This window comes from Paramisgurnus dabryanus, chromosome 6 (assembly GCF_030506205.2).
Source record: "Paramisgurnus dabryanus chromosome 6, PD_genome_1.1, whole genome shotgun sequence".
Classification (NCBI taxonomy): Eukaryota; Metazoa; Chordata; class Actinopteri; order Cypriniformes; family Cobitidae; genus Paramisgurnus; species Paramisgurnus dabryanus.
Genome location: NC_133342.1, coordinates 1,187,295 through 1,213,566, shown reverse-complemented (window position 1 = coordinate 1,213,566; position 26,272 = coordinate 1,187,295). Strand labels below are relative to the sequence as shown.

At 38.4% G+C, this 26,272-nt stretch overlaps 3 protein-coding genes across 6 annotated transcripts in view; 2 read left to right on the top strand and 1 right to left on the bottom strand.

Annotated features, from left to right (window-relative positions):
• myo10 (myosin X) overlaps positions 1-11,567 on the top strand; it is a 70,558-nt gene extending 58,991 nt beyond the window's left edge. The window contains exons 32-41 of the mRNA XM_065266556.1: positions 1,788-1,979; positions 2,073-2,230; positions 5,684-5,807; positions 5,905-6,205; positions 6,817-7,024; positions 7,108-7,244; positions 8,882-8,999; positions 9,876-10,346; positions 10,430-10,621; positions 10,793-11,567. Coding sequence (XP_065122628.1) covers positions 1,788-1,979; positions 2,073-2,230; positions 5,684-5,807; positions 5,905-6,205; positions 6,817-7,024; positions 7,108-7,244; positions 8,882-8,999; positions 9,876-10,346; positions 10,430-10,621; positions 10,793-10,894 — 2,003 coding nt within the window. The 3' untranslated portion in view covers positions 10,895-11,567. The remainder of the gene's footprint in view (positions 1-1,787; positions 1,980-2,072; positions 2,231-5,683; positions 5,808-5,904; positions 6,206-6,816; positions 7,025-7,107; positions 7,245-8,881; positions 9,000-9,875; positions 10,347-10,429; positions 10,622-10,792) is intronic.
• Positions 11,568-13,031: 1,464 nt separating this feature from the next.
• marchf11 (membrane-associated ring finger (C3HC4) 11) lies at positions 13,032-18,533 on the bottom strand. Its single transcript, XM_065265811.1, has 4 exons — positions 17,691-18,533; positions 14,503-14,658; positions 13,674-13,866; positions 13,032-13,466 (listed from the first exon to the last, which is right to left on the bottom strand). The coding sequence occupies exons 1-4, from the start codon at positions 18,033-18,035 to the stop codon at positions 13,162-13,164; spliced, it is 999 nt and encodes a 332-aa protein (XP_065121883.1). The 5' UTR covers positions 18,036-18,533; the 3' UTR covers positions 13,032-13,161.
• Positions 18,534-24,207: 5,674 nt separating this feature from the next.
• dip2cb (disco-interacting protein 2 homolog Cb) overlaps positions 24,208-26,272 on the top strand; it is a 51,419-nt gene continuing 49,354 nt past the window's right edge. The window contains exon 1 of one of the 4 annotated variants that reach the window (XM_065266361.2): positions 24,208-24,660. In XM_065266361.2, the coding sequence (XP_065122433.1) occupies positions 24,582-24,660 (79 nt within the window). In that variant the 5' untranslated portion in view covers positions 24,208-24,581. The remainder of the gene's footprint in view (positions 24,661-26,272) is intronic. The other 3 variants (XM_065266350.2, XM_065266369.2, XM_065266355.2) reach the window with 3 other exon arrangements.

The window sequence follows — 26,272 nt, the reverse complement described above, 5'->3', positions numbered from 1 at the left end:
AATAAACATGCAAACATCCCGAAATCTCTCAAATGCAACCTCCATTGATGTCATTTTCTGGGGCTTGTTGCACCAGCTGGACGTAAAAAAGTTGGGTGTAAGGCTTTGTTAAAAATATTTACACCTGTTGCAACATCTGAAACTACAACCATGTGCAGCTACGCTCAGCATAGATGATGAGCACCCCCGCGTATGCATTTAACAGCAGTGATAGTTGAGACGCCATTCGCGTTACTATGGTTACAAACTCCTCCCACACATTTGTCAGTGCGCTCTCCTTCAGGTCCACGCCTACCCTTGACTAGATGTAAAATTTAGTTTCAAATGTGTGCTATGCCTAGATGGCAGATGTCAATTCTACATAGGTAAAGCGAATTTTATGTCCAGACGACCAGGTTTACGCCCAGCTGGTGCCAGCTAGTCATTGTGTTGAATCTGAACTGGAGTGAATAGTTGAGCACAATTTGTATTTAAACACAATTTTCATTTTGGAGTGAACTGTTCCTTTAACATACTTTCTAAAATTCGTTTTTAAAGGTCCAGTGTGTAGATTTTTTAGCGGCATCCAGTGGTAAGATTGTGAACTGCAACGGTTCAGTCCACAGCTCAACCCTCCCTTTAAAAATGCATAGTGAAGCTAAACACAGGTCAAACTTGTTGTTGTCTAAGAAAACGTAATGACAAAATGTGTTCTGTAGAGCAGTTTTTCCATTTAGGGCTACTGTAGAAACATGATGGCGACTTCCATTCAAGGGGACCTGCGTGTACGTAGATAAAAACGGCGTATTCTAAGGTTATAAAAACAATAAAGTTCATTATATAAGGTCTTTATACACCACTGATAATATAGTAATATATATTAAAGGGATAGTTCGGCCAAAAACGATATTAAACCCATGATTTACTCACCCCCAAGCTGTCCGAGTTGCATATGTCCATCGTTTTTCAGACAAACACATTTTCGGATATTTTAGAAAATATTTTAGATCTTTCTGTTCATTAAATGTAATGTCACGGGGTCCAGCAATAGTCCACGACCTTCAAGTCCAAAAAAGTGCGTCCATCCTTCACAAATTAAATCCAAACGGCTCCAGGATGATAAACAAAGGTCTTCTGTGGGTAATCCGTGCGGTGTTGTTGTAGAAATATCCATATTTAAAATGTTATTAACGTTATAAACTACCTTCCGGTAGCGCCGCCATCTTGGAGTGATCCGCATTCAGGATGAGAGCTTACGCAGCGTACAGAGTTTCTCTGCTGCTGCTCTGTGCCCCCGCCCTCCGAATTTGTCATACGTCACTAAGAAAAGTGCGTACACTACGCTAATACTCTCTCCTGAATACAGAGGGGTCTAAGATGGCGGCGCTACCGGAAGGTAGTTTATAACGTTAATAACATTTTAAATATGGATATTTCTACAACAACACCGCACGGATTACCCACAGAAGACCTTTGTTTATCATCCTGGAGCCGTTTGGATTTAATTTGTGAAGGATGGACGCACTTTTTTGGACTTGAAGGTCGTGGACTATTGCTGGACCCCGTGACATTACATTTAATGAACAGAAAGATCTAAAATATTTTCTAAAATATCTGAAAATGTGTTTGTCTGAAAAACGATGGACATATGCAACTCGGACAGCTTGGGGGTGAGTAAATCATGGGTTTAATATCGTTTTTGGCCGAACTATCCCTTTAAATTGCTTTTCTATCAAGACATCCTTCTAAAAGTTACACAATGCACCTTTAAGTATGCGATTGTCTCATTCGCTTCTTCTTGATTTCAGGTTGGCTATATAAAGAGATTCGTGGCAGCAGTCGTGGGAATCTTAAACTGAAGAAGCGTTGGTTTGTGCTGACTCATAATTCTGTGGATTATTATAAAAGCTCGGAGAGAAACGCCCTGAAATTGGGCTCTCTGGTGCTTAATAGCCTCTGTTCTGTGATCGTCCCTGACGAGAGCGTCTTCAAAGAGACCGGTTAGCAAACAACCCACACACACACACATGCGTGAAACAAACTATACATGGCACAGGTAACTTTCTCTTAAACTCTGTCTGTTGTCCGTCTAGGCTACTGGAATGTGAGCGTCTTTGGCCGCAAACATTCATACAGGTTGTACTCGAAGCTGCAGACAGAGGCTAGTCGATGGGCTGGCGCTGTACAGACCGTCATCGACAGCAAACCACTCATTGATACACACACACAGCAACTTGTACTGGACATCAAGGTAACACAAACAAATATGCACTAAAAAGTTTAGGGAAATTCATTCTTATATTTTTATAGGTGCGATGACCCTATTGTTCTTCAAGGAGTTAATATTTTTCTTCATGTAATTATTAAATTTAGTGACTTATGTTGACAAAAATTTAGTAATGAAACAAAATATTTTGGCATCTTCACTGTCACCCTTTGCCTAGAAACTTCAGATTGAAAAGCCCCCCCCCCCCCCCCCCCCCAAAAAATATAGCAAAAGCTCCACGACCCCCACCCCCATTTGTATATTACATATATTTAATAAAGCAGATTGTCTCTTTGCACGAAATGATCGACATTTATTAACCACTTTTTAAGAACCTCATGTGATTTATGAGAACTACCATAAAATGTAATCTTTTTATATTCTGGTGAAAGATGACGTAAACATTCTTTACAAATATATTTAAACCCATAACACTACATACTTTCTGCATACTATTTACAATTATAATGCATCAAGTGTGTAAAAGAAGCTACATATATCACAAATCTATTACATAGCTATGTTTACAAAAAAAATCTAAAACTATTTACAAGCAATGTTTCCTATCTCAGCTCACTATAATGGAAAAAAAAATTATATGCTTCATGTTTAATAAGAGGGGGAAAAAAATCACATTTCAGAACAATTTGAATATTTTAATTATTTTATATTTTGATTTAGCCTAGCCAAGTACCGCTACAGCCCACTGGGGGGCCGCGGCCCACATTTTGGGAAGCACTGGCCTAAAATTTGCAGAAATGAACTCAAGGAGCTTCTTAAAGGGATAGTTCACCAAAAAATGAAAATTCTGTCAATATTTACTCACCATTATGTTGTTACAGACCTGTATAAATTTCTTTTCTTTTCTGCACGTAAAGGAAGATATTTGTAATGAAGCAAAAAAACAGGAGCACCTTTGACTTCCATAGTAGGAAAAACAAATACTATGGAAGACAATAGTGCTTAGAAACATTGCTTAACATATCTTCTTGTGTTTAACAGCATAAAGAAATGTATACAGGTTTGTAACAACATTAGGGTGATTAAACGATGACAGAATTTTCTTTTTTGGGTGAACTATCCCTTTAAGATCTCATCCTTGAGTTCACATCTTTGGCTGCTTTTTCGTCACAGTTTGGTCCATGACATATATCACTTTTTTTCTTTTTGCTTTGTAATGAAATAAATATGTTGGCACATGTTTGGTCATCTCAGTTTGTTTTATGGAGATAAAAATTTGCAATGGGTGTTTGTGGTAGTTTTGCATTATGATAGAGGATATGTTACGTAATTTTGTTGGTATTATTTCCCTATGCCATTTGTACAGAGCCCCTAAGGGGACATGGACCAAAAATTAAAAAAAGTTTAGTTTCATGTGCTCACGTGAAACTTTCATGTGCTCACGAGAAACTTAATGTGCTCACGCAAAACCTTCATGTGCAGAATTTTTTTTTAACGTTTAGTTTCGCGTGCTCACGTGAAGCTATCGCGCGAGCAGGGCCGCTGCTAAGGATTTTGGGCCCCATGAAAAGAATCTTGACAGGGCCCCCAACACAGCGGAGACTTTTTCATATTAATTTACATAAAATCATGCACTTTTATGGTATTTTGACTACCAATGGGGTGAGAAAATTTTACTTGAATTAAGTTTTTAAGAAAAAAGAAATCTTATTTCACAATCTTTTTCTCACCCCATTGGCAGATAATTTTGCTTGTTTTAAGGACAATTTCACTTAAATTGTATATTAATTTGTCTTAAAACTAGACTTATTTACATTTTGCTCATCATTTTGCTCATCAAGAAAAAGCATCTTAATTGAAGAATTTTTAGATATTTCTACTGAAAACAAGACAAAAATACTAAGTAAGAAGGTGCTGAAAGTGGGTGGACCGGCGGAGCCTTGTACAAAGATGCCGACAACGGCTGCCTGTGAGCCAAAGCCGTGCACCCGCTGCACCCTGCTCTATTCAAACGTGCTTACTTGTTGAAAAATGCTACCGTAGAGACCTGGGGCCTCATGTACAAAGTGTGCGCGTAAGCACAGAAAAGTGCCGTAGGCTACGATCATTGTCACAGGCGGGCGGTCCACTAACAATTTAGGCCTACTTACAAACCCACCTTTTCTTGTGAAAAATTGAGTAACATACTGTCGACCCTTTGCCTCTTTCACTTCTCTTATTTTTTTCTCTTTCCGTTTTTGCCTTCCAGATTTTTGAGGCATTTTCACTTCCTCGTCAGTCAAGTTGATATTCTGCCAGCGCTATAAGTGAAGTCAAGCTGTGTTGCCTGGATTATACAGTTTGGGCGGACTAAACCATTTTATGATAATTGAGAGGGGGGAAAGGGGCCCACAGACGATTCTGTTTCCTAAACAAATAAATTTTTTGATACCAGGAAACAGCAAATAGAATAATTTAAAGTAATAATTTTTACTATAAAAATTTTTTTAGCACCACAATTTTGGGGGCTTCTCTGGGCCCCCTCTTACTCGTGGGCCCCGAGAATCATCATTGTTTACCCCCCCTTTACAGCACCCCTGCGCGCGAGCACGTGAAACTATCGGTTGCTCACCTGAAACTATCGTGCGCAAATGTGAAAGCGAAAGTTTCGCTTGTGCGCGCGATAGTTTTACGCAAGCACGCAAAACGAAATAAAAAAAATTTCTGCACATGAAGGTTTTGCGTGAGCAAATGAAACTAAACTTTAGTTTTTTTTTTTACTCCAATGTCACCTTAGGGGCTCGGTACATTTGAGATCGGTTGGACCCAGAAACGCTGTGTGACGTCAGACTTAACAAGCGGATATTTATTTATTTGTTTATTTGACAGGGACAGTGCATGGCACTCAGCCATACCAGAATTAGCTACAAGCTAAATTTAATCGTAAAGGGCACCTATTATGGCCTTTTTACAAGATAAAATATAAGTCTCAGGTGTGCCCAGAATGTGTCTGTGAAGTTTTAGGCCAAAATGATCCACGTATTATTTATTATAGCCTGTCCAAAACACCCCTATTTGAGTGGGAGCAAAAATGCGCTGGTTTTAATGTCTGTACATTTAAATGCAAATGAGCTACTGCTCTTCACTTCCTGACAAACAGACAGCGAGTGCTTTTAGTTAAAAAAGATCTGATTAATCCAGTCTGAGACAATAGTATCTAGTGGACAGAGTACAACTCGCTGAGGGTGGAAACTATGGTAATGGAGAACTGTATGTGGGTGGAGCTTTATCAATGTGACCTCACGTTGATAAGAGACTCAAAACAACATGTCTAATGAGACTGCTTAGGTGTAATGGGGTTTATAAAACTTTCTTTTTCATCGTAGGGTGGTTGTGTCCACACACAGCCAACACACATTATGTCCAAACACCTTGTTAAAGTGGATTTTGCGTAATAGGTGCCCTTTAAAATCTCTGTAATTGTGTGTGTGCTTCCAGGAGAACTGTTTGAATTCAGAGGTGGTAGAGCAAATCTATAAGAGGAACCCAATACTCCGTTACACACACCACCCTTTGCATACAGCACTGCTACCCTTACCTTATGGAGACGCCCAGCACAGCTGTAAGTAACTTATATACATACATAACTCTTACATCATTTTGTAACACACACCATACACAAGCACTCTGCCACAACTATTTTTGTTTGTGTTTTGAAGCCGATAAAGGGAGAAGTTATGGCACCTTGCAGGCCGAGGCCCTGAAGCTCTTCGGTGTTCTTCATCAGCTGGAAAACGAGGCCAATCCCATTTCTCACATCCAAAATCTTCTCCAAACTGTACATGACTTGCGACCCCTCAGAGATGAACTCTTCTGTCAGCTCATCAAACAGACGTCACATCCTCCCAAACCTGCTGGAACCGCCCACATCAGTGGCTGGCGAATCATAGCCTGCATGTGCTGCACATTTAGCCCCGCCTCCAGAAGTATCCTTAAATACCTGAAATTTCATCTGAAGAGGTGAGTAAAGCTACATTCACACGTCAGGGTTAATGCTTGATGGAGGGCGTGTCTAAAGCACAGTAGTCATAGTGACAACAGCCAATCACAGTGGACCGCAACACATGCTCCTCTGTTCTCCAGTCTTGCATGAACATAATTGCTAGTAGGTTATTTGCATAAGGTTATCTGATTGGCTGATGCCTGCGTGTGCACTTAAAAAGTTGAGAAATGTTCGACTTCTGCCGCAAGCAACGGCAGTGACGCAACGCAGACTTATTCACAATTCAGTTCGGCAATGCATGACGTCACCCATTCAAAGTAAATGAGAAACGTTAACACTGACGCCTTGTGTTAATGTAATGTAAAATATTTAGTAGTGTTAACGTAAAAAATCTAAATAAGATAAGCTAGAGAAACTGAGTTAAAGGGAACTATTTAGTGCATACTACACATTATATACTCTTCACCGCCTACAGTACTACATTTTAAATAGTGAAAACACTACCTGTGCTACCTTTTGCATTGCATGGTGGGATATGGTGTCCTACACATGAGCTTTGCACATTTTGACCAATGAGAGGATCAATTACTTGTAGTATTGAGAGATGACCACAGATTTTTCTCTTCAGGACACGAGAGCTTTACCCGGGCACAGAGATGGACCGCTACGCGGTGTATTCCCAAGAGGCTTTGAGACACGTGCGAGGACGAGAGTATGTCCCTTCACAGGAGGAGCTGAGGGCCATTCTCAGCAGACAGGAAATGACATCGACTGTGTACTGCCATGGCGGAGGGTCCTGCAAAATCACCATTAACTCACACACGACTGCAGGCGAGGTACAAACACATAAACACCAACAACATGCTTCTAAATGTGTGCTTTAGACCAAGGTTGATGTTTCTGCATCTGTCGTTTTCAGGTCGTGGAGAAGCTGCTGAAAGGTCTCTCCATGGAGGACTGTAAGAACATGTTTGCTCTGTTTGAACATAATGACACCATAGACAGAGCCATAGAAAGCAAGACTGTGGTGGCCGACGTCCTCGCCAAGTTTGAGAAGTGAGTCTCACATAAAGTAACTACAAAAAAAAAACAATAACACTTTACTTGAAGTGGTGTGCATAAGATTGACATTACACCTTCATAATCATGACATGATACGTATCATGAACATGAAGGAGCTTTTATGCACATTTGAGACAACTGTCATTAAGTGTCATTTGTTTAATTATGTCATTTTTCATAACCAATACGTCATAAATTTGTCATAAATATGACAGCACATTAAAGGGGACAGAGAATGAAAAACCATTTTTACCTTGTCTTTGTTGAATAATGGTAATCTACCCGCATTCATGAACTTACAAAAAGTGCTAGACATGCTAAACTGAATAATGAAATGTCAGCCAGAAAACGGCCCAATCTGAAAAACTGATGCTTATGACATCACAGGCATCTCACTGCCCCTCCACTTTAAAATAATTGGCTTAATTTTTTGAGTGGCAGCAAAGTCAGCCAATCAGTAATGAGATTGCAAGTTAAGCCAGTAGGGGGAGACAAATAGGTGCAAAACCACTTGTTTAAAATCCCCCACCCTAATAGAGCTATCTGAGAGAGGTTTTTAGGAAGCTTCTAAGGCATTACAGACCCAAACAAAAAGATTTTTGTCTACATGTCACATAACAGAACAAGGATAAATACCCCGTTTAATCATTCTATGTCACCTTTAAATTGCTTAATGAGTTAATATTACATTAAACTGGTATTTAAATGTCATTAAGTGTTAATACTCTGTCAAATAGTTTTATAACCGCATTGTAAATATTTTTCTTGAACTCAACTACACTGGTACAAATTAAGCTTGTCATTAAAATGTCAATAAGTGTTAATACTATGTCAAATAATTTTAAATACCTCAACATTAAAACTTAAACCATTTAATTAGTTAATTTAATGTAGTTCCAGTAATATGGATCCAACGCTGCATGGCTTAACCCATTATTGTACTGTTTTCATTTAATTTTAGGTTAAACATTTTCCAAATGCAATAAAATATAATTTTAGCAATTATTATTATTATTACTAGATGATTTTTTCTTAAACACCTGGAGGAAACTTAAAAAAAACATTATGACCTGAAGAATATTCTTGACATTGTTATAAAACTATTTGACAGATTATTAAAACTTAATGACATTTAAATGACGAATTATATTTGTACCACTGTAGTTGAAGGGCAAGAAAAATATTCATGACGCTGTTATAAAACTATATGACAGAGCATTAACACTTAATGACATTTTAATGACAAATTATATTTGTATCTCTGGTAAAAAAAAGTTGTCAGTTGTCTTGATAATGTCAAGTTGTTATAACAAAGACATCTCAAACAATGTCATCTTTGCATTAAAAATGAAATAATTTAACTAATAACACTTAATGACAGTTGTCATAAATGTTCATAAAATCTCTTTCATGTTCATGACACGTGTCATATCATAGTTATGAAGGTGTCATGTCAGTCTTATGAACACCCCTTCAAGTAAAGTGTTACCAAAAATACTGTACAAGTCAGCTGGTTTTTATAGGGTACATTTTGCAATAATATTTGGCAGCGAATGGCCAATTAGCATTCAGTTGCACTGTGTATTAACCCTACATAGTCTATAACCTGTTTGGTTTTCTCTTTCTTTCAGGTTGGCGAATAAAGGAGAGGAAGGAGAGGGTTGGAAGTTTTATTTTAAACTTTTCTGCTTCTCTGAACCCGAAAGTGTTCCTACAGATAGTGTGGAGTTTGCCTTCATGTTTGAGCAGGTATGAATAAAAGTATTTTCTTAATCTATATTTAAGGGTTCCCACGGGTCTTTGAAATCCTTAAAAGTTTTTAAATCTGGGGGTAAAAATTCAAGGCCCTGGGAAGTTTTTGAAAATATACATACATAGATACAGGTCATTAAAAGTTTTCTGGGAAAAAATCAATATTATTCTCTGTGTAGTGTAGGATAATATCATAAAAATGTTAGAATTTTTAAATGCTTATATCTTCTGTATGCGAATGTTGATTCATACCAAAATGTTTTTTGCATAGTTGTGTTTGACAAATGAAAACGTCTCGGGTTACGTATGTAACTGTTGGTCCCTGAGAAGGGAACCAGATGCTGGGTCTCCCTTGCCATTCTTCCTGCGTCCCTGTAACGCCATCTTTGGCAATATTTCAGATAGCGATATACTTCTTGGCTCCCACATCACCATGTCTTTGTCGTTAAGTCTCACCATTGGTTGAATTTGATATGCACATTAAGACGCAATTACCCCTGGAGGCGTTCCCAAAGTGTCACCGCAGTGACCCAGTGCAAGTTCCCTTGAAAGGGAACAATGTATCTTAAAAGGTTACACGATGTAAACTTCGTTGATGTGTTCCCACATTTAGTCCTTGAATTTGAGGGTACTGGATCTGGAAAGTCCTTGAAAGGTCCTTGAATTTGAAGTTAACTAAGGTGTGGGAACCCTGATATTTGTCTTGTTTTCCACTGCAAATATTTAAGGACCATGCATAAATAAGATATGTTCAAACAAAAAATATTAGATAATCTTTTTAAGATTTGAAAGCTAAGATATTACCCCTAAATATCTTTATAGCTTTTCAGAGTTTGACATCTCTATGCATTTAATCTCTCCTCTCTCTTTAAGGCTCATGAAGCTGTCATAAAAGGTCAATATCCTGCTCCAGAAGAGACCCTGCAGTTCCTGGCCGCCCTCCGTTTGCAGTATCTATTAGGAGATTACACTACCCAGAATGCCTTGCCTGAGTTGGAGCAGGTGTTCCCCATGGCCCGTCTGCGCGCTCGAGTACAGCAGTCCGCCCGTAGCTTCGCATCCGGAAACGGCAGCGCTAGCACGCCATCCACGGAAAGAAAGAGGAGTAGTTTCCTGGAAGGCACGCTGAGGCGGAGCTTCCGAGGGTCACTGGGGCGACAGCGCCAAGTGGAAGGGCCTGCAGCCATAGAGGCGTGGCTACAAGATGAAAAGGCGGGATTAACAAGTTGTTTGGTGGAGAAATGGCGCAAACTGCAGGGTATGGAACAGGAGCAAGCCATGACGAAATACATGGGTCTTATCAAGGAATGGCAGGGGTATGGCTCCACCCTCTTTAACGCGGAGGTAAGGATAGACATAGACATAAAAACAAACATGCTTTATCAGTCAAAAGCTGAATGATAAATGAAATGGTTGTTTTTATTCAGTGTGCAGATGGTGCGTATCCAGGAGAGCTCTGGTTAGGCGTGAGCCGTAAGGGCGTGTGTGTGTACAAGCGCGGAGAGGCGTGGCCTCTGGAGCTGTTTTCGTATGAGGCTATTCTGTCCTTTGGTGCACCGCAGCCTAACATCTACAAGATCAGTGTGGAGGGACGCGAGCTGCTTTTTAACACCAACATGGTACGCTCATTAAAAGTTCAAAGGAAAAGCACCATTTGTAAATGTCCTTTATTTCAACGCATCATTATAAAAGCTTAAATAATCATGTTTCTCTTGTTCTTATCTCTGTGTGTGTGTGTGTGTGTGTGTGTGTGTGTGTGTGTGTGTGTGTGTGTGTGTGTGTGTGTGTAGGTAATGGACATTGCAAAGCTCATGAAGGCTTACATCAGTCTAATAGTGAAGAAACGTTTCAGCACTTGTCAGTCCATCAGCAGCCACGGTAGCAACTGGTGATCCCTGACCTTTAACCTCACCAGTCACCACTAGTATATTTTTACACACATGCAAATTCCGTATGTACATGTGCCTTTATACATACATAAGCTAACAGGACAGATGTAATTACAAAATGCATGACCCATTTATGCAAAAGAATAACATACTGTATAAACCAAAGACAATATCAAAACCGTATCATTTCCCACACACACACATCCCGTTGCGTACAGCCTGAGCCCCGTATGTTGCCTTAATATTCCTGATTTGTTTAGAGTCCAGACACATTTCTTTGGAATTCTGCGGGCAGAAATTCCAGTAATAAATAACCAGTGCCTTAAAAAAAATCTTTACATACATCCTATAAGTGCCCTATAAAAGTCTATGTGACAGTGATCATGTGCAATGTTTATATTAGTTGTTATATATTTCTGTATTTCTGGAGCTGTATATTTTATAGACCTTTCTGTGTACTTTGATAACGCTATTGGAATTATGCTTTTTCTGGTCCTATTATTTTTGTACTTTGAGCGTATAAAAAAAACGAAAACAGCAGGAATATCTTTCCCATTTTGTATCTTTACTGTGTATTAGTTTTTAGGCAATAAATGTAACAAAATTCAAAAGGCTTTTACATTCATTAAAATGTACATCCAGAACTGCTCCAATACAAAAGCATCTCTGTTTAACATCTCAGGGCCATGAACTCTTTTTTGGGGGGGGGGGGCAATGCTAATAGGCTAGCACCAAATAATGTATGCTGGTCAAGTATTCCAGCATCTTGTGGATCCAAATAAATGTATGCTTTTTACAAATCGTAATGATGATTGTTGGGAGTGGACGTTTATGGGTGGTTTATGAGTTATCCAAGCATAAAACCTGCTTTTAATAATAGACCCAGTATGAATAAGCCTTCACATGCATTAATTTTGGGAAAAGATTTACACATTAGAAATGAAGCTGTGCTTACTACACTCCTGTCACTCATTGAGAGCATTCAAATTAGCCAAACGTTTTCATAAATGAACATGCAAGGGCAGGTGGACACGTAAAACGGTGACAGATGTCATTCTTAGCAGCAGGAGTGACTCCTAATAAACTTGATCCTTCAGGATGTGCTTATAAATATTTATCTACTTTATTTTTTGCTCATAATACTTTTATTGTATATTTATCTGCATTAAAGTAGTTTCCACCAGGCCCAGTGTTTGGCATCTTAAAGGGATACTTAGACTAAATATCAAAATTACATCATCTTTCAGACAAACACATTTGGAGTTTTTTAGTAAATGTCCTTGTTTTTCCAAGCTTTATAATGGTACAAAACAGGGATCAGGGAACAACTTCTGACTTTAAACCCAAAAAAGTTGGAACTCAGAACGATTGTCCCCCCTCCCTATTCCCCCAGAAGCATGCACTCACACTGTATTTCTATTGATTTGAACCCGTGCGCGCTTTCGTCATTATGCTGCGTTCAGACCAACCGCGGTGGAGACGTCAAGTGCGAGTTCGGTATTTTACACTTAAAGCCCTGTTTTTAGATTGTTTATGGTGAAATAGAACGGTTTTGACTGAAATTTCGACATATGCGGCTGCCCCAAGAATTTTCGGGTGTTTGTGTTTCACCTCCCACCTCTACAATGGGTGTATAGGTGCACTGGAACAATCCTTTCTAAAATGCATTAAACTTTCGTTTACAAAGACATGAAACTCACCGAGTGGTCAGGGGTGTTCACTGATATGCTTTCCAACAGGTGTTTTAGCATTCGTTGTAAACTTGTGGACCTATTTTTCCAACCGCCTCACACCCGTATATTCTTGAATGATAAACACTCCAGGCCAGTTGGTGGCGATAATCCGCTTTTGCCAATTGCAAGAATAGAAACAACGTTCCTGGCGCGGAGTAATACCGTACCTCACAGCACATCTAATACAAGTCAATGGAGTTGGCAAAACTACGATAAAAACTGTTGGAATGCGTCTTTTGCAGCGATTTTTGTGTGAGCATACCAGTGAACACCCCTGACCACTCGGTGAGTTTCACGTCTTTGTAAATTAAAGTTTAATGCATTTTAGGAAGGATTGTTCCTGTGCACCTATAAAGCCATTATAGAGGTGGGAGGTGATACAAGAAACACCCAAAAATTTTCTCAGTTTGTGCATCTTCTAAAGTGCTTTTCAAGTAAGGCTCCTCCCAACACCGAGGCTCCTCCCATCTGCTAGCCACGCCCACCTCAGGGCAGTGCAAGGAGAGTGGATTGGTCCCTGAATGAGTTTCTTTGAGGTCAGACTGACGTGACCCTAACAACAAGCTCGCCTGAGCCTTGCTCCTGGGGGGAGAGGTCAGAGGTCACGTTCAGGCACATGGAGAAGATATGAAGGGGGCATCGAGGCGACGACTCCAGTCGGGTGGTGTGCGGGTGCGCGACTGTGTGCGTGTTCGTGAGAGGCAGCCACAGGTTGCGATGTGGGCCGTGCGTGTTGTCCAGGTCGCGGCTTTTATCGTAGTTCTGAACGTCCCAGAGAAGATTGACCGCTCGCCAACGCATCAGCACGTTGTAGACAGCACCACCTTCATGAACAATCAGACCTGCAACACACAGATACTTATTTTTTAGCAAAAGCCGAGCATTTGTGTTATCTTGTAAAATACAGGTGTGATTGCAAGAAGCATAGATCTATTAAAGACATTGGATAATATTATACAGAGAAGTATGCAGTATTTATTCACCTTTTTGTTAACAAATAAAGTTTTACCTCAAATTAGGACCTTTTAAAGTTTTAACTTGTTTCTCACCGATGCATACTAGGTCCATGACGGCATACATGCCGTAGCATATTTGAAACAAGATGTCACTGCGTTGCCATAACGCTTGCGGGCTCAGTGCTGACCACAGCAGCCATGACACGCTAGCCAACAAGAAGATGCCACCAAGAAACACTGCAATGACCTGAACCTTTTCCACCAGCGTCATAGTCACAGACTGCCACTGTTAAAACACACAAACATATAAATCTCAAGTTCGTCACAACATGTATGTAGCCCGTCATGTGTGTGGTTCGTAATTTCAAAATATGTGTTCTGCGCGTCGAGTGATCCTGTGTGCATCACGTGGTGTCTTGTCAAAATAAGTGCCTGCTGCAGACGCGTCTAAAGGGTTTATGATAAAAGAGACGCTCGCGTTTGCCAGATACTCACATAATCTCATGCGTAATCAAAGTTTAATGTTAAGGGAGTGTCTTTCGTGTATTTTGTGAACGTGAGTGTTTCTTTTATCATAAACGGTTTTGACGTGTGTGCAGCAGGCACTTATTTTGACAAAACGTGATGCACATGGTTCACATGATGCAACAAACACATATTTTGAAAACCCGAGCAACACACGACACTCCAAACACATATTTTGAATTTGCGCCCCTCGGATGAGCAGTCACGAGCCGCCACTGACTAAACATAATGTACAGTACAACAATGGTATCATTTAATGCGTTTTAAAGGGTTGCTGTTTGGATTACAAAATAATACCTGTTACATATTGAATTAGATGTAATAATTAATGTAATAAAAAAGATAAATAATAATATTCTGATACTGATGGATGGATTTAGAGTGCATGTGTGTTTACCTGTTGTGGTGGTTTGATATGTATAGGCAGGATGTTGAATCTGTAGTTGCAAAGTTCACAGCTCCAAGAACCCTTCTCACTGATCCACTTGAGCAGACAGTGCTGATGGGCATGCCGAACGGTACCAGCACACCTACACGGGCTCAGCAGCTCCCCCTGCATCCAAACACAACATACACAGCTTAGACCGACACAAAACTGTGCAGCTTTTCATTGATGTCATTTCAGTTGAAACAGAAAGATAGGGGGGCATATAAAGTGGCTTCTCCCCCTTTAAAGCAGCCAGTAGCTTTCGGTTTTTCACAGCCTGGAATCTTTTTTTTATTGCAAGTATAAACAAGAGTAACATTTCTATACAGTCATGGATGACATCATAAATAATATAAGTGAAATGAAAGAAAACTAAAAGTATAAAGTCGGAAAAAAAGGCAACCATTAAAGGCGGGGTGCATGATCTCTGAAAGCCAATGTTGACATTTGAAATCACCTAAACAAACACAGCCCTACCCCAAAAGAATCTGGACCTCCTCTTGATAGACCCGCCCAAGCAATGATGTTGGTTAGTAGACACGCCCCTTACTGTTGATTGGCTACAAGTGTGTTTTGGTAGTCGCCTGACTCCCTTTTCCAAATCACGCACACCGCCTTTAAAGAGATAGTTTCCCCAAAAATTATTCTGTCATCTTTTTCTCATCCTCATGCTCTTCCAAATCTTTATGAATTTCTTTTTTCTGACACCACAAAAGAAGATATTTTGATAAATGATGGTAAACACACAGCTGATTTTAATCATTGACTTCCCTAGTAGGAAAACTAATATTATGGAAGTATTGTGATTAAATGATGCAGAAGATATTTTGATAAATGATGGTAAGCACACAGTTAATTTTACTAATTGAATTTAATCATATTTTCCTAGTCAATGGTTACAATCAGCTGTGTGCTTACCATCATTTATCAAAATATCTTCTTTTGTGTTCATCAGCGGAAAAAAATCATACAGGTTTAGAACAACATGAGGATAAGGAAATAATGACAAAATTTTCATTTTTGGGTGAACTATCCCCTTAAATCAAGAGAAAAAATACAAAGGTAATGAAGCAATTTATGTAACATTTATCAGGGTATTATACAGATTCACAAATCTGACACTGTTATAAATTAGTTGTTATGGTCGGTCATCACAGCCTTAAATCTTCTTTTTTTAACATATAAACATTGTTACAGAAAAACAGGCATCAAAGACAAAAAATTACAGAAATGTTGAAGAACCAAAAATTTTTTTTTAATAAAACAGAAGGCAATCACAACACGCCAAAAACACACTCATAGTATTTTATAATTACAATAGATGTACCTTTTACATTTTTCACAACTTTAAGAGACTTAACTAAAAGAGTAAGTTCGTTTGAGAAAACCTTGTGTAGGTGGAGATTTAAACAATTCATGAATAAAAAAAGAGACGGACACTACTTGAGTACTTTGAGTAAATTTTCCAAGCATCTTTGCTTTATCAGAGTGTTTGTTTTGGGAAAAAAAATTACTTTACTAAAAAATGTTCACTACATTCTAAAGCATAGAATCAATCTGTGTATTCCTTTTATATTGCATATTAAAATTGATTTAATATTTAATATAATTACATAAAATTGTGTACTTTTACTTTCTTGAGTAAAAGTACAAAAGTACTTTTCACTTAAGTAAAAGTAAAAAAAACTAAATGTTTAATGTACTTAAATATTAAATATAAACCAAAAACTTGAAATTGTGAAATGTAGTGGAGTAAAAATTATGAAAATAAGCTTTGGATTGTATATGTTTTCCAAAGAAAAACACTGATAAAAATTGAATACATGAAAATTTACTTTTATGTAGAAAGTAAAAATATTTAGGCTAAGTAGTGTCCGCCTCTGCATACAGGATGATGAAATTGACCCAATTGTAAAGATTTTATCATCACTCTCAAATAATTTCTTTCATATTCAACTAATTTTAGCTGAAAAGCAGAATACAATCCGATACACTTTAGCTATCAAAACACAGCCTGGAATCTGATGAGAAGCTGACGTGCAGAATGACGTCATCAAACCATTGATCGGTATTTGCGGAATTAACAACAGACTGTAAGTTTTGAATGCTTATATATCTCTTTTAAATGCAAATGTTGTCAATGTTTTGGAGCACAGTAGTTTATTGATATCCTGAATTTCATGAAATGATTTCATGGGGATTTTGAAGACAGATTGCTAACAAGCATGACTATGCGACTGTGTGATTATATTGGGGAAAACACTAACAAAAATGATGATTTATGAATTGTGGAAGAGATGCTGGTGGGAAGTGAGAGGGTTGAGGCGTTATCAATGAAGCAGACGTTCAAAACTCAGTCTGTCTTTAAATGATGAATAGTGGCCAGAATGTGAATAATGACAGAGATTTAACTTTGTGTTAGTAAAAGGAAAATGATTGATCAGTAGATTCATGAATAATTTCAGAAACATTCTCATTTAAATCTATAATGAGTAAGAGAACACAGTGAAACACACACACACACATATACAAGCACACACACACAAGGCGTCTTGAGAAAGCACATTAGCTGCAGGAAGTGAAAACCATTAGAGATGAAACAAGCAGCAGGTATTATAATGGATATATGACGTTTCACCAACACACACGCGCACGCACAGACTGCTCTCATCAGTCTATCTGTTTAAAGCATTATGTTTGTAGGAATAATATAATATATTTTAGGATTTACACGTATAAACTGATGTGACCACTCTCTTCTAATAAAAAAAATAAAGATGGAGTGGATAAAAAGATGGATAAAAGCGTCAGCCAAATGTAAATGCAGTTTGTGTTCAGTTCTTCGCCGTGGTGCTGAAATTGTAGATGTATTGTTCTTAAATGAAATCGAGCTCTTTCATTCGCAAATAACGTGTTGAGAGCCAATCACGTAGGACACGCTCGTGCGTGAGATCTGAGATGAAGTGCAATGGAATGGAGCACAGGACAACAGTTTAAGTATTTAACATGTCACAGCCAAAGACATTTACGCATTTGTCAGCATTTTTCATCCAAAGCGACTTCTATACATTATTTCATGTGTTCCCTGGGAATCGAACCCACAATCTTTGCGCTCCGAACGCAATTGTGTATGCAATTCAAGATTGAATCGACTTTACCTGCTCGGCTCCTTGAAAGCAGATCCGACAGCCTGGTGTCGGAACGCAGCTCTCGTTGCTGCAGCTGGAGCCCACGGTTTCCGTTTTCCCCGCTCTATTCCCCGCATCCTGACCGGCCGCTCCGTGCACCTCTGCGCGCGCACCATCCTCGCTCTCGATCTCTGCGATCGGATCAACCGCTGCAGGTGTTTGAGCTCCGACGGCGCTCGACTGCGGGTCATCCTCGCCGTCACACCCCGGTACCGACCGGACCTGAAACTGCTCGGTAACAGTGACCGTGGCGCCTCCCGGTGGCTCATCCACCCTCTGCACGTGCGGCGGACCAGCCTCTGCGTGCACATCCATGAATGACGGCACAAATATCAGAATGAATTAGCAAAATCTGGATTTTCGGCTCTTGCTGATGTCCTACAGCCCTTAAACCCTCCGCTGAGACGCAGGTTGTGTCGTTTGGCCATAGATGTGTGCGCCTCAAACCGCGTGCGTTTTTGGACAGGCTGCTGAGGAAAACTGCAGATGTCCGGGCTGCGTCGCGTGTTGTGCTCGGTGTCTCGTTGGCTGAAAGCAGCTTCTCCCCGGAAGACACATTTCCATCCGGGCGCGGTGCTGGAACACCGAGCAGTCGAGATACGAAGCGCGCATAACCACACAGTCTCCCTTCACAAAAGCATAAAACGCGCCTGGTAGTTCTTCTCTAGTATGCGAATGTGTGCGTGCTGCACGGTGAGCAAAGGTGGGTGACGAGGCTGTTTCTGACGGGCAAGTCGTTAGGGTAACTGGTCTGTGATGGACCATCCTTTAGCCTCCCGCCCCAGAGCCAAGCATTCGCTGCGTCCTGCAAAGATTTACCATGGTAACCATAGTAACTAATGAACTAATTGTGGACGCTTATGGTATAGGCGAATATAATAGGAGAGTCACCGCTGTCTTCAAAAATATGGAAAATAAAATGACAGAAGGAACATGAATGCTTGTTCTTAATGTTGCGTGTTTCTGTAGCTCAGTTGGTAGAGCATTTATGGCTAATGAAGTAGCGCAAAGGTCATGGGTTCGAAGCCATGGAGGGAACGCATAATAATAATAACAGAGGATTATAAAAATACATACACCATCTTAAGCATAATTCATATTTTATGTCGGTTTGGAGTTCATTTATTGCATTGCTTTATGTTGTAGAAAATGATTATGCAATTTAATTTATTAGTCTAAAAAAAGTATATATGTCGCTTTGGAGCATTTCTCAAATCAATGTATGTGCATTTCTCAGAACAATGCGTACAAACAGCACAACATCATGGATTACCTATGCAATAGCATAACACCTGTCAAAGTCTTTAGTATCTCTCAAAAGTACATTTTCACATCAGTGAACATGTCAGTCCCATTAAAATGATAAGCCCTTGTGTCATTGTTTATTAAACAAAAAATATTTGGCCATGTTGTCAATATAACATTAACAATAGTACACAATTATATGTGTCAGTATTTTCTGATGTGATGTACAGTTTTGATTATGATGATTGTAAATTAACAAGGCAGCACTTTTTCAGTTTCAACAGTATGAAGTTACACATTGGTGTATGTAAAATATTGATTGCAAGATATTGAACAGAATTCATATTTACAAATACAAAATAACAACATCAGAACGTTTACTATACATGATAAAAACATAGTTTTATGTTAGAAACTATAAACAGACAGACATATAGACAGATAGATGAAATGGATAGATAGATATTATTTTTATTTGTTTTATTTGTTACAAAATACAGCGGGGAAAATAAGTATTTGACACATTAGCATTTTTATCAGTAAGGAGATTTCTAAGTGGGCTATATTGACACAAAATTTCCACCAGATGTAGCCATCAAGCCAAGTATAAAAATTCATACAAAGAAATCTGAACATTTAAGTATACAAGTTGAGTCATAATAAATAAAGTGAAATGACACAGGGAATAAGTATTGAACACATGAAGAGAACAAGGTGCAAAATGGCATAGAAAGCCAGGAGATCACCTGAAATCTGTCAGTATTGAGAGAGAAACCTTGTCCCCTATAAATACTAATTGATAACAGCTGCTTTAGTCCTAATTGATGGCCTATAAAGGCTTCTCATTACCCATGAGGCATGCACTATTTTTAAACATTTACATACAAATATATAGAGTAGTCTGAATTGGGTTCTAGCATCATGTGCTAGCTCACACATTGAACTCAGTGTGCCAGCCGCGAGTGTTTCCAAGTCAGCTGGGGTTCGCATCAGTTGGTCTGCTTGAATCGTAAGCACGTACCGACGTCTTGTGCGTAAACACCACAGTATGACCCACGTTCGCTGTGCGCTCGCTCATCTTTTCAGATGATGTCCTGTTAGGACAGTGATTGGCTCCTGTCTCAGACCTTCCCCGAGGTGTTTGATGAGTGAATGACACTCGGCTTGTAACCTCTACAGTGAGCTTCCACCCGCCACAGTTTAAGAGAGGTTGATGGTTTGGTTATGTAGTGGCACTAGCGGGAAATACTTCTCATTAGTGGTAATAAAATTAACAGAAATAAAGCATTTATACAAAGAATATGTATAGTAAGCAAGTGTATTGTTTTCTATGTTAGACATTTGTTGGGCGTAATTTACTTCGTAAAACAATGTAAAGGATTCTCAGTTAAACAGTCCAGGTTGGTAAAGTTGTTGGCGTATGTAAATTAGTTTTCTGTGATTGGTCAACTCATTGTGCTGAGGTATTTATAGTCTTATTTGGAGCACGTAGCTGATAAAGAGCATATTTTAATATATTTAAGACAATTATGTAAGAAAACAAATATAATATAATATAATTAATAATCTAATATTATATTATATTTCATATTCTAATATAATACAATATAATATTTTGTGCTGGGCAAAGATTAATTGCAATTAATCGCATACAAAATAAAAGTGATTTTAGCACAATATACAAGTATGTGCTGTGTCTAATTATTATAAATTATACACATTTACATTTGTAATTTTTATGTATTTTTAAACATTTATATACATACATTCATTCATAATTTTTTTTTGTATGGAGTAATAATAGAGCGGATGGAGAGTAGTCTGAATTGGGTTCTAGCATCATGTGCTAGCTCACACATTGAACTCATTGTGCCAGCCGCGAGTGTTTCCAAGTCAGCTGGGGTTCGCATCAGTTGGTCTGCTTGAATCGTAAGCACGTACCGACGTCTTGTGCGTGAACACCACAGTATGACCCACATTCGCTGTGCGCTCGCTCATCTTTTCAGATGATGTTCTGTTAGGACAGTGATTGGCTCCTGTCTCAGACCTTCCCCGAGGTGTTTGATGAGTGATTGACACTCGGCTTGTAACCTCTACAGTGAGCTTCCACCCGCCACAGTAAGGCCAAGTAGACGGTTTGGTTATGTAGTGGCACTATGGTGATACACTTCTCGTTAGTGGTAATAAAATTAACAGAAATACAGCATTTATACAAAGATTATATATAATAAGCAAGCGTATTGTTTTCTATGTTGGACATTTGTTGGGCCCAATTTTCTGTGAAACAATGTCAAGGATTCTCAGTTAAACAGTCCAGGTTGGTAAAGTTGTTGGCGTATGTAAATTAGTATTCTGTGATTGGTCAACTCATTGTGCTGAGGTATTTATAGTCTCATTTGGAGCACGTAGCTGATAAAGCGCATATTTTAATCTATTTAAGACAATTATGTAAGAAAACAAATATAATATAATATAATTAATAATCTAATATTATATTATATTTCATAATCTAATATAATACAATATAATATTTTGTGCTGGGCAAAGATTAATTGCAATTAATCGCATACAAAATAAAAGTGATTTTAGCACAATACAAGTATGTGCTGTGTCTAATTATTATAAATTATACACATTTACATTTGTAATTATTATGTATTTTTAAACATTTACATACATATGAATTCATAAAAATTTTTGTATCGAGTAATAATAAAGCGGATGGAGAGTAGTCTGAATTGGGTTCTAGCATCCTGTGCTAGCTCACACATTGAATTCAGTGTGCCAGCCGCGAGTGTTTCCAAGTCAGCTGGGGTTCGCATCAGTTGGTCTGCTTGAATCGTAAGCACGTACCGACGTCTTGTGCGTAAACACCGCAGCGTGACCCACGTTCGCTGTGCGCTCGCTCATCTTTTCAGATGATGTTCAGTTAGGACAGTGATTGGCTCCTGTCTCAGACCTTCCCCGAGGTGTTTAATGAGTGATTGACACTCGGCTTGTAACCTCTACAGTGAGCTTCCACCCGCCACAGTTTAAGAGAGGTTGATGGTTTGGTTATGTAGTGGCACTAGGGTGATATACTTATCATTAGTGGTAATAAAATTAACAGAAATAAAGCATTTATACAAAGAATATGTATAGTAAGCAAGTGTATTGTTTTCTATGTTAGACATTTGTTGTTTGTTGTATGTAATTTTCTTTGTAAAACAATGTAAAGGATTCTCAGTTAAACAGTCCAGGTTGGTAAACTTGTTGGCGTATGTAAATAAGTTTTCTGTGATTGGTCAAATCATTGTGCTGAGGTATTTATGGTCTCATTTGGAGCACGTAGCTGATAGAGCGCATAATTTAATCTATTTAAAACAATTATGTATAATATCATATCATATCATATATTTTATAATCTAATATTATATTATATTTTCTTATATTACATATTTCGTAATATAATATTATAAAATATAATATTTTGTGCTGGGCAAAGATTAATTGCAATTAATCGCATACAAAATAAAAGTGATTTTAGCACAATATACAAGTATGTGCTATGTGTAATTATTATGTATATTTATTTATTTATTCTATATATATATATATATATATATATATATATATATATATATATATATATATATATACACATTTGAAAAAATATATAAATAAAAATGTTCTGAAATATATGTGAGTGTGTTTAATTTAACATAATAATTACACACAGCACACACATATATTATGCACAAAATTACTTTAATTTTGTAGGCGATTAATCTTCGCCTGCAGCACTAAATTGAATATAACTTTTTCTTTGTTTTATATAATATACTGCGTCTTATCACACTTTTAATGTTTTTATTATTTTACTCTCCATAGATCTCTCTGTGTGCAGTTGTTTTTGCACATTTGTTCAAATAGATTGATTCTGGGCCAGTGACTGCTCTATAGTTTCTCTATGGGATTACTGTCTGCTTCCTTGACGTGCGTTTCTTCCATAGATGTTATTATATAGTTTATATGTGCCCTTTAGAACTTAACACAAGTAATAAAACTCATTACCTTGACACAACTGCTGCTTTAAATTGTTGTAAAGTAGAGGTCAAAGATATTAGTTATTTTCATATTTCTTTATGCATGCAATCAGCTTTTGCAAGGGACAAATTGTTTCAAGCTGGATATCTGACAGCCATGATTTCAATAGATGCTTATTTGAATGACAGAACTTTACAGAACCAAATATATATATATATATATATATATAAAGTTATATAATTATATATATAATTAAAAAAAAAATTTGTGGGATAAAAATTTTAAGGCTTCTTGGATTCTGACTGTTTACATACTACATGAGCAGTAAATAAAAGCCAAGGTGTTTTATTCTAATTTCAACAGTGCTTAAAAACATGCTGCTGTAATCAATTTATTTTTATTGTCATATCAAAACAGGAAAAGGAGTGAAAATCTTGTGTACAGATCTTTGCAAAAATGATGACATTTACCACAACACATATGCTGTACACTAATATAGCATAGCATAGACAGAGGTAGGTACAATATAAACAGAATGTACAAAATAAAAACAAGATTATCTGACAGGTGCTAAAAACAATGGTGAAAGTCAATTCTCAAATTAAACAGAGCATTTTTTTTCTACTTTTTAATGTTGTCGTGTAAAAGCACCAATTTGCTGTAAAATATTTACTTTTTTGAAACTACATTACTGCTCTTTTAGCATCATACCACCGCTTGCCAGCAGGAGGCACTATAGCCACTCTAAATCATGCGGTCTCAACCTTCAACTAGACAGATCGTACATTCATTACAAAAATTTCTAAACAATAAGAAATATCTTGATTTTTAGTTGCTTTAGCTTATTTAAATGTTTGTTTTGTAGTTTTCTAAATAATTTTAGGTCATCTTGAAACCCCCTTTGAACCTTATTGAGGCCCCCTATTGGGCCCCGCCCCCCTGGTTGAAAAACACTGCTCTAAATGTTTCATAAATGTGTTGCACTTTGTCATTATGTTTCCCTTAACTAAAAAATAATAAAAGAAAAAAACCTTTTTGTATTGAATGAATAGGGAAATTATATAGGAATAGGATTTTGACGAGTCATTTACACCACTGTCTGGTAAAATGAATGTAAAACTGGAGGTGTTTATATCTCTCTATAATTTAGAAATCACTCCTGTTGATGCTCAAATCCTCGGTGTGCGTCCCACATTCGCCAATGGTGTGTTTGATGTCACTGGAGATCGTTATCTCGGCACAGCTGCTGCTTTCCGTTAACAGTCAGTACGCGCGCGCTCTGTCGCCCTCGTTTGGGTTTGAACGCCAAGGTCACGTGACCACGACGGCACTCACGGCAACAGCGGGCACGGTGACACCGCAGTGGAAACACTGTGGCCGCATCATTCCTCCTGCTACACTCGGTATCAGAAGCGAAAACAAGCAGGGCGTCTTCTTACTGACAATCCCGCCGGCCAACGGCGATCCGGTAACGCGACTGTTCGCTCTTCTTTCGCTCACACTCATGCCGTCTATTTTTGCATCGTGAAATGAACGTTTGACACCGTGAGACGCAGAGAGGAACCGAAGCTCTGATGTGTTGGAATCGCAATGGCAGACCGTGATTCGTTACCGCTGCCTTTGGAGGTGCGAGCACGACTCGCGGAGCTCGAGCTGGAGCTGTCGGAGGGTGAGTTGCCCGTTTGGTCATTCGGATGGTGCGTTACCAAAACAGGGTGGGAGAAAGTGACCGAGCGCGCCCGATACAATGTATCAGATTTAAACTAGCGCGTGTTTGCCTGCAGAACTGGACCGAGCGTTTCCGGTGACCTTGGATTAAGATAGAAATGTATCTTATAAGACATAATAATGCACTCCTATTGAGTATGCACTCATTTGCTAGCTCTCTAATAGTTCATTTCTATTCTGCACTATGGTAAATATAACAGGGCCACCGCCTTTGTGAATATATAGAGCATGTAAATCAGTAATAAGTGAAGCTGGTATGCGCAAAACATTGCTGAGTTTCACCTTTGTTGTTGTGTTATAATCAGTAACGCGTTTGCTTACAAAGTTTTGGGAAATATTAAACACCCAGTGCGCCTCTTTCGCGCCTCTCTCTCTCTCTCTCTCTCTCTCTCTCTCTCTCTCTCTCTCTCTCTCTCTCTCTCTCTCTCTCTCTCTCTGTTTATTTTCTAACAGGTGAGCTGTAGGATCATGTTGATAAATCACTGCATGTCCTAGTATATTAGCTTCAGGGGAGAGATTTCCCCCATAATATTTTTTAACATAATTTAACTGATTGCCATAGGTGTAATTGACAAACGCATACACACTTTTTTGGGCAACTCTTAAATTTAAGGTTAAATTGTTTATATTTTTTTGCAGTTTTGTACCTAAACAGTCAAGTAGTGATAAATGAGTGTACAACAATGTAAACAGTGAGATTATAAACAAGTATATCATCTGCTGTCAATGCTTTAAATGTCAAATGAATTGTGAGTTGGTGACAGGGCTGTTCATAGAGTCAGCAGTGCCACATGGCCAGTGCAGAAATGTGTGTGGGTTTTTATGGTTTCATGTAGATTGCATCATTTTTCCTTAAGGAGAGACACAAAGCAGGATGATTCCCCTTATTAGGGCACATCTACCAGCATCTCTCTTTGTGTGATACAACTCGTTGTTATTATTTATACTCGAGTCACACATTAAAGAATTTTCCCTCCATCGTGATGTTTATTTCGGCACAAACAGTTCAGGATGCAGTTTGCCTTACTTCAGAGGAAATATTTCCCAGAATGCATTATGTTTTGGAGCTGTGCATACAGACCACAATATCGACCGGTGCTTAAAAGCCGGTGTCAGATTTGTTATATAACTATATATGTTTTCATAAATTAGCATGTACGGCATGTAAATCCATAAGGATGACATATACAATATCTGATTTGTGTACATGTATATGGGTTAGGGCATCTGTTGTCACTGTTCTGTTGCTTTGGCTTCTGGCCTAGTTTCCACATATGCTGTCATCTGATTGGCCTTCTTGCCTACAGGCAATTGCTTCATTGGTTTACAGTCTGTCATGCTTTGTTCTGATTGGATCTGAGAATAAAGGCTTATGAGGGTAGAAGAGTCATCCCGGAGGATTAGGGTCTTTTACTGATGAGAGTAATACTTGCATTAATGCACTCATGCTGAATTTAACCATGTATTAATGTTGTCTAAATAGTTCCTGTGAAAAACTGGAATTTTTCAGTCCATGTGTATTTTGAGGCAATACTCCCACTCAAATTTGACAA

Coding starts and splice junctions, on each gene's coding strand:
- marchf11 (XM_065265811.1), bottom strand. CDS start 18,035: ATGGATGTGCACGCAGAGGCTGGTCCGCCGCACGTGCAGAGGGTGGAT. Junction 14,659..17,690: donor GCTTTCAAGGAGCCGAGCAG/GTAAAGTCGATT, acceptor GTTTGGATGCAG/GGGGAGCTGCTGAGCCCGTG. Junction 13,867..14,502: donor ATATCAAACCACCACAACAG/GTAAACACACAT, acceptor GTGTTTTAACAG/TGGCAGTCTGTGACTATGAC.